The sequence below is a fragment of the Trichechus manatus genome, unplaced genomic scaffold (genome assembly GCF_000243295.1).
Source record: "Trichechus manatus latirostris isolate Lorelei unplaced genomic scaffold, TriManLat1.0 scaffold00088, whole genome shotgun sequence".
Lineage (NCBI taxonomy): Eukaryota > Metazoa > Chordata > Mammalia > Sirenia > Trichechidae > Trichechus > Trichechus manatus.
The window spans coordinates 5,281,765-5,294,747 of NW_004444024.1; the positions used below are offsets into that span (position 1 = coordinate 5,281,765).

The window sequence follows — 12,983 nt, forward strand, 5'->3', positions numbered from 1 at the left end:
CAATCAGAAATCCAGAAGATTAACAATAAAATTTCAGAATTAGACAACTCAATAGAAAGTCATAGGAACAGAATTGAGGCAATAGAAGTCAGAATTAGTGAGACTGAAGATAAAGCACTTGACACCAACTTTCTTGAGGAAAAATCAGATAAAAGAATTTTAAAATGTAAAGAAACTCTAAGAATTATGTGGGACTCTATCAAGAGGAATAACCTATGAGTGATTGGAGTACCTGAAGGCGGGGGGTGGGGGTGGACAGAAAATACAGAGAGAATTAATCACACACTATGTTATTTTATTTTATACCATAAGTGCTTGTTTCGATTCTTCCCTTGCTGGAAGTCTTCATCATCATTATCTAGATTACAGTTTCTTCTCTGAACTCAGTACTCCCAGCCTAATCCTCTCCAATCCATCCTTCCCACTGCTGCCAAAGTCACCTTTTCTAAAATCCAAAACCAAATCCTACTTCTTCCTTTTTCCCATAGGATAAAGGAGCTGGCTCCAGACTACCAAGCCAGTCTACCTCTCATCATTCTACCCTCATCCAGTGACACCTCTAAGTTCTACCTGCAAAGAACTGCTTATAGTTTTCTTCCTGTACATTTACTCAAATTGATCCCTTCCCCATTTAATGCCCACTCATCTTTCAAGACTCAGCCTACCAGTCACCTTCTCTACTGAACCCTTTCCTGAAAATCCTCAGATCAGGAAGATTTGACCCTTCTCTCCTCCATGCCCCACCATACCCTGCACAGACTTTTCATCAGGGCACCTAGAACTTTTCAGCACTCTTATTTATTTACCCAATTATCTCTGCCTAATAAACATAAGCCTCTCAAGAGTAAGGACCACTTTGTAATCCCAGGACTTAGTTCAGGGCCTGACATATAGTTAAAAAAACAACAGCACCAAAAAAAACCAAACCTTTGAAAGTTGATTCTGACTCATGGTAACCCCATGTGTATCAGAGTAGAACGCACTCCACAGGGTTTTTCATTGGCTGTGATCTTTCACAAGCAGATCACCAGGCCTTTTTTTCAAGGAGCATCTGGATGTACTCGAACTGTCAACTTTTCGGTTAATAGCTGAGCATGTAACCATTTGCACTACCCAGGGGCTCCTTGACATACAGTAGACACTAACAGGTGTTTACTGAATTGAAACTGAGTTGAGATAGTACAGGTTAATGAGTGGAAAGACATGGAGGAAATGCCAAGTATAGAGAAAGACTAGTGTTAAACCAAGTCTGTGCCTTTGACAGTCTTAAAACCTAAAGGCAGACAAGAGGCCTTGTGGGTCCTAAGCTCTAACAGAGAAGTAATGGTACCATTCTCACAGGGCTACTATGAAGATTACAATAGAAAATGCATCTAAGGCTTCTAGCAGATGGCCAGGCACATAGTAGGCACTCAATTAACTATTATTATTTCTAATGGTGGAAACTAGCATTTTCAGGGAACATCAAGAGAGTTTTTAATTTGCTGGCTCAGACCCATTTTGCAGTTATCTTCATTCAAAACAGAATTAGAAGCTTGTCTGTTTACATTTATGCAACTGACACAATTTCTAAATCCAAAGCTGCATTGATGGTAGAGATGGTTCTTAATCCTAATGCACATTGGTTGGATTATTTTAGATTTGTGTCTATTGAGTGATTCTTAGTGATTGTTGATTTAGAACTATCACTAGCTTGACTTTTTTTTTTAAGGTCATATATGCGTTAGCTGCCATTTTTTCCTAGAAGAGCAAGCAAGAACTAATGTGTATCTTATCTCCTTTCGTCTTTGTGGGTTAGTCTCAGTCACCATTATGTCTCTGAGAGTTAACTGTACAGGGACAAGCAATGACCTAGCAAAATGCCTTGCACAGAGTAGGCCTGCAGTAAAAATTTTCAAGTAGGCATAAAGCATTGCTGAGTTAGGTATTCTGCGTGGTTTCCATGACAAGTCTCTCCGAGTTTACTTCCCTCCTCTCTGGTCACTCCTTTTTCATCTTTTTCATGGACATTCCTTCTGCTGCCAGTACCCTAAAAACTCTTAATTCGCCAGGGCCCCATTCTCTGATGGCCAATTTTCTCTACTCTCTCTCCAGGGATGATTTTACCTTCTCCCATGGCTTTAATATTATCCACAAGCTAATGGTTTTCAAATCTATAATTCTGGCCCAGACTTCCCTCTTAAACTTCAGATCCATTTACTCAACTGGCCCTTGAACACCTCTAGTTGGATATTCCATAGACAACTCAAATTCTAGATATTAAGAAATAAGCTCATCTTCTTCCCCTGACTTTTTTTTTCTATATCTATCCTCTATTCCAGTGACTAGCACCACTACAATTATCCAAACAAACATGAGAATCATCCTGGATTATATCCTCTTCCTTGCATCTCAGTTGGTCATCAAGATCTGTTGTTTTATATCTATACTATGTCGTGAATTTCCAATCTCATAGCAACTACCATAGTTTAGGCTTCATTATTCTTTCTGGATTATCTCAATAGCTCCTGATTGGCCTCCCATTCTCTAACATCCCCATGATAGCCAGCCGGTGGGAGCTGTGCAAAATTTAAATCAAATTGTGTGGCTCCCCTGTGTAGATTCCTTCAGTGACTCATAATTATCTTTAGAAGAAAATCCAAACTCCTTGGGTACAAGGAGTTCATAACCTGGTGTATGTCCACCTCTCAGAGCACAAAAAGAAAGGGAATAGTAAAAATGAGAGCAAAATTTACTGAAAAAAAGAGATGATCAACAAAATCAAAATTTGATTCTTTGAAAGAACTGAAAAACTAAACAAACCTCAACAATACTAATCAAGAAAAAAACACAGAGAAGGCATAAATAAGGATTAGAGATAAAAAGGGGACGTAACTATAGAGATTATTTTTAAATCCACAAGGTAATGTTATAATCAAGTTTGTGTCAACAAATTTTAAAATGAGAAGAAATGCAAAATAGTTCAGAAGAATATTAATCACCCAAATTATCTCAAGAAGAAATACAAAAACCTGAATAAATGAATTAATATTAAAGACATCAAATTGTTAGTTTAAAAAAAAATCCACAAAAAAGACACCAGGTCCAGAAAGTTTTACAGGAGAATATTATCAGAGAATTAAGAAGCAGTCCTTCTTATATAAATTGTTATAATCAACTGAAAATGGGGAAATCTACCCATCTAATTTTATAGGTATAACCTTTATACTAATATTGCATAAGAGCAATAAAAAAAGCGAACTCCAATTTCAAATATAAATATATATGCAAATATTTTGAATAAAATATAGCAAACATAATTCAACATCATAAAATATATTTTTATCCAAGCAAGATTTATCCCAGGAATGCAAAGATGATTCAATATCAGAAAAATCTATCAACAGATTTAAAAAAGAAAAACCATATGATCATCTCAATCAGTGCAGAAAAAGCATTCAATAAAATTGAATACCTATCCATGTTTTTATAATCTCCTCACAGCAAACTAAGATAAAGAGAAGTTTCTTAACCTGATATAAAGTTCTCTCTGAAAAATATAGAGCAAACTTCACACTTAATGATAAAACTTTAGAAGCATTCCCATGTTCCAAGACACAGATGCCCATTACCACCCCTACTGTTCAAAACTATTCCAGAGGTCCTAACCAGTGCAGAAACACAAGAAAAACAAGATAGATAAATACTGAAAAGGAAGATAACAAATTGCTATTTGTAAAAAACATACATTATCTCCATAAACAGACCTACAGAGTCCACAGACAAAACTAATTAGAGAGTATGGAAAGATTGCTGAATACAAGATCATCATACAAAAATTGACGTATATCAGCAAGAACAAATTAGAAAATGTAATAAAATATACTTATCACAACAGGAAAAATAATCAAAAGATATCTTAGAAAAAAAGAAAAAGGATAGCATAGCATTAGCTCAAACCAATGGAACAGAACAGAGAATCTAGACATATATCCAAGCATTTATACAGGATCCCTATATGATAGAAGAGTCCTGGTGGTGCAGTGGTTAAGAGCTATGGCTGCTAACTAAAAGGCTGGCATTTCGAATCCACCAGCTGCCCCTGGAAACCCTATGGGGCAGTTCTACTCTGTCCTATAGGGTCGCTATGAGTCAGAATTGACTTATCAGCAATGGGTTTGGTTTTTTGGTTTTATACAATAGAGGATATAGCTATCATAAATTAGTGGGTAAACACTGAACCTTTAAAAAAGGGTGTTCGGATAAATGGCTTTTCAAATGGGAAAAAAAATTAGACCTCTACTTCATTCCATACATAAATATAAAATTCAATTAGATTATTAAAGACAAATATAGAAATCAAAACTTAAAAACTATTAGAGATATAGAAGACTTTTATGGAGAAAATCATAAAACATAAGTTAAGGACATAATGGACCTAAATAAATGGCAAGCTACACCATGTTTGTATATGCCCAGGCCAGACCTCAGACCAATTAACTCATATTTTCTGGGCCAGACACCTCTGCAGCAGTATTTTCAAAGCTTTCCAGTGAGCCCAAGGTTGAAGACTACTGCCTTAGTGAAGGTGCATCTAAAATCAGTTCTGTAAGGTTCTGGTTGCCCGTCCCCAGTTCAACATTTACTGCTAGTGCTAACCTTGTAGGATTTGGACTTCATTTTGATTAAGGAAGGTACAATTTCCTTACATAATGGTTATAACATTCATTTGGTATCCTCAGCACCCTGTCTGGTACATAGCAGAGGCTTAGTGGTCATTTTCTGAAATAAACTCAACTAAGTGAAACTGAATGAAATGGATCAATATGTAAGTGAATAAAACTTTCCCTAAATTTTATCCTAAAAATTTCATTCAATTCAACAAATTGATATGGCACCCAGATACAATGTGAGGCTGTAAAAGGTACAAAGATGAACAAACTACAGCCCCCTCTCTTCAAGTGTTCATGACCTGGTGGAGGAGACAGATATGGACAGAAGTGTTTATAATCAAGCTGACAATGGTAAGAGTACAGAATGTAAAACGGGAATAAAAGGAAAATGAATTCTGAATGGCAGGACCTAGGAAGTCATCACTGAAGATTCAATATCCAAGACTGGCCTTGAACTATTGCTGGGACTTACCCGGGAAGAAATTCAGGGAATGGGCAGTTGAGGCGAGAGGAAGTTTTGCACAGCATAAATCAAGTCAGATGAACTTTTCTCTAACCTTCATGGAAAGCCAGAGGGCAGGTATTAGGGCTCGTTTTCTTTCTTATTTCTTTGTCATGACTCTCATTTTTCAAGTATTTTGCCTCTGGTTTATTAATTCTACCTCCTGGTGCCTCAGCTGATTTCTTCCAGGAGAAGTTTTTCATTAGCTTTTCTATGGGGAGCTCCTGCTACCCCATCTATCCCTATTAACTGAGAGCCAGGGCAATGGGGTTGACTGGGAGGGGAATTTTAATCCCCTCCTTATGCCTTATCTGTTTTCCAACTGAGAATGCCAGGGCTAAAGTCACAAATGGCTGTCCAGTGAAATCCATCCTTAACATTAAAAATGGTTAAAAAAAAAAAGATATGCTTTCAATTTTATATCATCTATGTAAAATTGATGTATTGAAAATTAATCAGCCTTATGATTGAGAATAAATACCACTTGATCAAAAAAATCCCAGGCTAATGTAGATGGTTATGAATTAGATGAACTATTAAATAGGAGAGGTTTCTCAAAACCTTAGTGTCAAAGGACATTCAATGTTATCTACTGACTATATTGTCGGAGAGAACAAATTAGCATGTATATGACTCTGGATGCTGAATGTATATTTTATATTACGTACTAATATATTAAGCAGATAGATTGTTTTTCCTTTCTTGATTTAAGGAAATAGCTCACAATGATGTCATGTGACAGATGTCATGTGTAAATCCCAAGAGATAAAGCAGTCACTAAGGTGTAAATGCACCATGATTTATGTTGGGTGGAAGAAGAGAAGGGTTTGTAAACCAAATTATCATTCAAATGAGCCCAATATGGCTCTAAGGCGATTTAAGACTCATGTACAGCAGACATAGGTCCTACTCAAACTCAGGAAATATCCAGAAACACAGCAAGAGAAAGAATGTGAGGCAATAAAAAAGGAAAATCAATGTTCCAGATAAATCTATTTTTTTCCTTTATAGTACATTTAATTTATAGAATATCTGATTTCTTTATATCTACTTTCATCCAAAGTGCATTTCCCTATTATTGGTTAATTTTTCTTCTGTAACAAAAATAATGTTAAATTTCACATCAAATTTGTCATGCACTTTAAATTGTCCATTAAAGAAACTGATGTCTCTTAGCAACATTCATTCTGTTAATGTTTCAAAAGCCTCTTGAACATACAGCAAAATGGTCCTGCTGTTCACAAAGTTAGATGCATATTTAAATTTTACAGAAGACCCAAATTATATATATATATATATATATATATATATATTTGTGAGGTATTCAGATATTTTTCTTGACAGGCTGATGGAATTCTGATGGCCCATAGAAATAATAATCATTCTCACCAACTGCAGGAGTGTAGCCTTCTCCCACCTGATCCAATCACTTCTGCTACATATGTAACTCTAGCTGTGAAGCTATGATGTGCTTACTGAACAGTTAAGATGCTGTTTTGGGGGAAGAGGCTATATGGAACAAAGATACAACTAAAATATTTGGAGTGGGTTGCATCTGAAAGGTGTGATCATTCCCTGACCACTTGGACAATCATCCATGGACAAAGCAAGTCCTGCCATCTTAGAAACAAAAACTGAGTAGGACTACCCAAGGAGGATTGAGAATCTAGAATCTCTTTTGATTGGCATTGACTTATGGAGGTGAGGACAGATAGCTCCTGCCTGGTGGGTGGAAAGGTACCACCTGCCACAGGGAGGTAGAACGGGAGTAGGAAGAGGAAGAGGCCAGGTCAGGAATCTCTGAAGTTGGGCCAGAGTTAGAGATCTCAGGGAATGAGGTAGGGCCCATAAACAAGAAAGCCATGGCAGGATCAGAAAACTATATCTTGGCTTTGTTTTTTGTTTTTTATGCCCCTTGCTTGTTTGCTTCCTTTCTTTTCTTTTTGATCCTCCTTTGGTAGCAGTATAAAGATATTGTGAAAGTTCTACCTCCTCATGGCTGTGAACCAAGGAAAAGGATGTGTGTCCTTGCTTGATCCAGAGCTTTAAATGGAAGCAGTGTCTGGAGGATCAATGTGGTCATGATAGTGATACACCAAGAAAGAGATGCCAAGTGGGAGGTGGAATCCAAGAAGGTGGAGTAGGGGCCAACTGATTAGCTGCCTCTTCTCAATGAGAAATGCTTTCCAGGGTTAAAACAGGGGTGTGAGTGGATTTTGTCTTAACAAGAGAGGATGTCTGTGTATGCTAGTCTTTTCCCTCAGCATATGGGGTAGTGTTTGTCATGTTCACTGGAGAAGAACATCAATCTGAACATGAGGCTACAAAGAGGGTCTTGGCAAAGGACACTAACTGCAGCCCTCCCCACCACACCCTCCTACAGGAAGGAGGCAACTGACTGTGGCATTGATAAAGAATCCCATAAGCCACATTTTGAACACCTCTAGCTCAATTACTCATCATGAACATCTGCCTCCCCAGAGATCCCAAGTCCCCGTGTTACATGTTCACAGTCAACTGTAATCTGTTAGCTAACTGATTTGGGTTGAAACATAAGGGAAGGACTGAAAGCTAAGCATTCAGAAATACATATTGGATGGATGAAGGGAGAGAAAGCAGGATAGAAGAACTGAGGCTGCCGCAGAGGGAAAATTCTAGAAGGATGTTGAGAGACAAAGAACATGTTTCTATGCTTGAAGGCATTCATTAACAAGGAATCTGAATGTGTTAAAGGAAGGGTTTTTGGTGATGAGAGAGAGAAACACAGCTGGAGAACATGAAGGGAAAGGAGAGAGAAAGGAGATGTATTAATGGGGAAAAGACTGGAGATATGTGGGCAGTGGAAATTAGAATAATGAGGCATCAGGTAGAAGGTGGGACTGAAATCAAACCTGCTAAATTCGAGGCCGGAGCTCTCCTCCTGAATAATCTCATTTAATCCTCACAATGTTTAGCACAGTGCCTAACATACACAGTAGTGCTGTTGCTGTGCGCCTTTGAGTAGATTCCGACTCATTGCGACCCTGTATGACAGAACCGCCGCATAGGGTTTTCTAAGCTGTAATCTTTACGGGGACTCATCCTGTATCTTTTCTCCCACAAAGCCGCTGGTGGATTGGAACTGCCGACCTTTTGGTTAGCAGTCGAGGCTTAACCATTGCGCCACCAGGGCTCCTTAGCGTATATAGTAGGTGCTCAAAAATAGGTTGAACATTTAATATTAAATCAATAAATCAACAATCTTAAGAGATATCTGTTAATCGTATTTACAGATAAGAACCTAAAGACCGGAAACGTTAAGAAACGTGCCCAATGTGCCATAGCTAGTAAGAGGCAGAAGGAATCTGACTTCAAAACGAATGGTAGAAGGAGCGTGACTACCGGCAATTAGAACAGGATGTGGTGCTTGGGTGTCGCCCAGAGACTCAGAAGGGAAGGAAGTATGAAGGGCCAAGAGAATAGGAATAGGGAGGATGGGGACCCTGCAGGAAGGTACCAGGGCCGGGGGAGACAGCCAAGTCAGCAAGGGGGCAGCATCCAGGCTAATGCAGCAGGTGAGTTGAGTGGGACAGGATGGAAATTGCAAAGGGTATCTCTTGGGCAGCAGGGATCTGAGGTGAGGCGGGATGGGGAAAAGGTGGCTAAGGTGGTGAAGCGAAAGACCTGGGCAGACTGGAACGGATGATACTAACGGCTTCCACACAGGAATGGGCAGAAGAGAAGCCTGCGACAGAGGATGCTTGGGGTGGGGCCGGGGAAGGGCGTGGTCTAGCATAGGATGGGAGGCTAAATGTTAGGCCTGCGATGGAGAGCATGAGTCCTGGGCAGTCCACCGGAGAGGGCAAGGGTGACTGGGTCAGTCGCGTGAGCTGCGGCCCGCGCCTCACCTGTAGGAACTGCCCACTGCACTCGCCACCTCCTCGCGGATTTGCCTGTTGAGGGCGTCCGCCGCCGCACGCCCCTTGCCACCCTCGGGGCCGGCCGCCTGGACCTGGGCCACTGGCAGCGGTGTCTGCTCGAGCCCCTGCCCCTCGGCGCGACGCAGCATCCAGGCGGGCCAGGCCTTCCTTCGTGCGTCGCGCTCCTCCCCACCGGACGCCTTTCCGGCCGCAAGGACACCCGCTCCGCCAGGGGCCGCCTCCTGCTCCGGGGCCTCAGCGGCGTCCTGCACCGGCCAGCGCTCCTGGCTCTTCGGCCGGCGCTTGGGCGCCCCAAGGATGGGCGCTGGGGCCTGGAAGGACGTGGAGATCTGCACGGGCTTGGGGATCCACGGGTGGTCCCCGCGGCGCGGCAGCGGCCAGGCGCGAAAGTCCTTCTGGTACTGGGTCTCGCGCTCGAAGGGCGCGTCGGACGGCTGGTACTCGCTGCGAGGTCGGCAGCTCGGCTCGGGCCGCTGCACTTTCCAAGCGCGGTAGTCCTGGCGCATCACCGAGTCCGCGGGGCCTGCGTCAGTGGAGGCGCCCAGGCCTGGGCCGCTTCGGCCCGGGGCCGCTGCCGCCTCGCGGTCGCCGCTGGGCCCCGGGGCCTGCCCTGTTGCCCGGGCAACTGCATCCAACTCGCCCTGGGCCGGCTGCGTCTCTATGGCGACCGCGCGCGCCGAGGCGGGCGCGAGTGTCGGCTGCGCCTGCTGCTGTTGAGGCGGCGGCGGCTGCGGCGGGGCGCCCGGGTGCTCGGTGGCCTCCGAGTACTTGGTGAAAACCAGCGGCACAGCTATGTCCGCCTTGTCCAACTGGTTCCAGAAGCGGGCGATGCAGCAGGCCCGCGTGATGCACGGCCACGCCATGATGCTGCCTGCAAAAGCTGGCCCTCCCTCTTACTTTCTGTGGTTCTAAAACAAGTCTATATTCTTCCTTCAGCCCTCTGGCCCCCAACCAGCCAATCTGGCTGCCACCGTTTTTTCCCTGGTCTGCCTGAGCTACCTCGACCTCCTCCCTTAGAGAGCAACGGGGGAGAGAACCCGACTCCCAAGGTCGGGCTAGCAAAGCTATTGCTGAGATAGTCTAGGAAGTCCCTCGATTACCGACTGCAAACGCGTCTGGGAGCCTCCTGCAAAGCTCTCGGGAGAGCAGTCGGCTGCCGGCGGCGAAAGGCGAGAAGCACCGCGTCCGCGAGTCCCCACCGAGGGCGTCTGGGATGCGCCCCTCCCTGCGCCTGCGGCGGCGCGCAGACCCCGGCCAAGCGAGGCGACGCGAGGAGAGGCGAGTGCCGGCTTAAGCCATGGCGCAGAGAAAGGGCCGGGATATGTGGCCGCAGGGTCGGAGGACGAGGCTCTGTTCTCCTCCCTGCCGGCGTCCGGGCTCACCCGGCCACCTAGCAGGCTCGGAGGCGGTCACCTCCAGAGGAGACTGAGCATTGCTGCCGCTGCCGCTGCCCTCAGTGATGCTGCAGCCGCTGCTGTTGCCGCCACCGCCGCCGTCTGTGCTGCAGGGAAGCGGCCCCACCCTTTTCTGCCTCACAGCAGGGGAAAAAAAAAAAAAATCCAGGAACGATGCTGAGAGAAAGCACGCTGCAGAGAAAAATCACCTGCTGTCGTCAGCGCGCACGACTGGGTGCTCGCCCTCTCTCTTTCCCCTCCTCCCTCCACCCCATCAGCTCCGCCCTCCTCCGCTTCCTGGCAACAGCAGATCTGGGGCCTTGGTGAGTTCAAGTCCCAGACTCATGATGACTTGCTGTTCTTGGGTTTATCGCTTCACCTCCAGTAGTCTCAGGCCCCCTTTTTGTAAAATAGGCCCAATCGTTGGACGGATGAAATTGAAAAATATGGAGGAAAACCCTAGTGAAATGCCTATCCCATAACCGATCTTTCAAAAAGGGAGCTGCTAATATTGGCCAAAGTCATGGGCTGGATTTGAACCCACCTTGACTGATTCCTGATCCAAGAGCTCACCGGTCTTACACACAGGCGCTGCTCCTTTTCTAGGGGACCCCTGGCGGCATCTTAGACCCTCCCAAGACCCATCCAGTCCTTGTTCAGCCCAGAGGCCACGCTGGGGGAGAGGTGGTGAAAAGATTTCTTGAAAGGGACCCTGAGCAGGAAGTTTGGGAGTGGGAAACAGGAGGAAAGTACCCTAGGACTGGGTAGGGACTGCCCTGCAAGTCTTCCTCGCACGTTTCTGCCTCCTGGCTTTGCTCTTTCTCTTCCTGGGAGGCAGAATTGATTTTGGAGTCAGATAGACCTGATGTCTTCTCTGGCTTGGCACATACTATATGTGCCACTTGGGCAAGGTGAGTCATCCCAGGGCCTCTCTGAAAAATGGAAGAAAAAATAACTACTTCTAAGTGGTTTTGTCAGAATAGTTAAAGACTCAGCGCAGAAGCTTTGAGTCAAATAAAATCCAACCCACTCACTGCTGTTGAGTCAATTCCAACTCATAGAGACCCCTATAGAACAGCGTAGAACTGCCCCATAGGGTTTCCAAGATTTAAATCTTTATGGAAGCAGACTGCCACATCTTTCTCTCATGGAGTGGTTGGTAGGTTCGAACTGCCAATCTTTTGGTTAGCAGCTGGGTGTTTAACCACTGCACCAACAGGGCTCCTTAAATCAAATCCACAGGGATTCAAATCCTGGCTTTTGGTCTCCTTAGGTGTATGGCCATGGACAAATTGCTGCAATTTTCTGACCCTTAATTCCTCATCTGTAAACGTGGGTACCAATTCTCAGCTTGCAAGGTTGTTTTGAGAATCAAAAATGATATAATGCATGAAAAGTGTTTACCACAATATCTGGCATATAGCAATGGCTCAATAAATAGTAGCTATTATTACTCCATTGGTGATTTGATTTGATTTGATTCCTGGCCAATGCACCCCATGCACAGCCATCACCTGTCTGTCAGTGGTGGCTTGCATGCTGCTATTATGCTGAGCAGGTTTTGGTGCAGTTTCCAGACTAAGACAGACTAGGAAGAAAGGCCACGCAATATACTTCAAAAAAATCAGCCAATGAAAACTCTATGGACCACAATAGTCTGATCCCCAACCAGTCATGGGAATGGCATAGGACTAGGCTGCGTTTCATGTCATTTTACGTAGGGACCTACTCAACAGCACTTAACAACAACAACATTAATAACAACAGCATTATTATTCCAAGGACCCACCCAGGGGACCCATAGGTGGCACTTCCCAAACAGGCCACTTGGACATCTTCTCTAAGAAGTCCTCCTATTCTTCCAAGTGTCTCTTGGTCTCTCCTTGATGTCCCTCTATTTATATCTCCTGTACTGTCCTCCACTCCTACCCTCAGCTATATCCCTTGGCCTTCAGCTTTGTTGCCTTCCAATACAGGCAGATTTTTCAGCATCAGTTATGCTGGCGGTGTACGCATTTCTGGAGGATAAAGTCATTTATGTGTTTAGTTGGGAATTGATTGCAAAACACAGCCTTTTTTTTTTTTTTTAAACTTTAGGATCAAACAGGATGAAAAAACAGCTCTGGTTAGTCAATTATCTGCTGAACTTCCTCCTACTCGGTTCTTTGTGTCTTAGTGATTTGATTTGAGTTTCATAAATAAAATAATGCCTGGCACTGTTTTCCAGTTGTTAGGAGATAAATATCTATAAACAATATAATCTAGTCTAACCCTTCCTCCCCCTAGCCCTGCAGAACTCCCTGAGATTTGGCTGATGTCTTTTCAATAATGATTTTCAAAGGTAAAAAGAGGGACTAGAAATTGGAGGAACAGTGTCTGTAATGAGAATCACTGAGACTTTATTCTTCTTTCATTTAGCAAGTCTAGTCTTCTGATGCCCACTGTGCTCAACTCTTTCTTTGGCACTGTAGGACACAGACGGATTCTAGCTCTTGAGGAGCCCTCAATTGGAGGG

At 43.8% G+C, this 12,983-nt stretch overlaps 1 protein-coding gene across 1 annotated transcript in view; it reads right to left on the minus strand.

The window, feature by feature from the left end:
- MAP6 (microtubule associated protein 6) overlaps positions 1-10,226 on the minus strand; it is a 92,625-nt gene extending 82,399 nt beyond the window's left edge. The window contains exon 1 of the mRNA XM_012557185.2: positions 9,042-10,226. Within this exon, the coding sequence (XP_012412639.2) occupies positions 9,042-9,937 (896 nt within the window). The 5' untranslated portion in view covers positions 9,938-10,226. The remainder of the gene's footprint in view (positions 1-9,041) is intronic.
- Between the last annotated feature and the right edge of the window lie 2,757 nt (positions 10,227-12,983).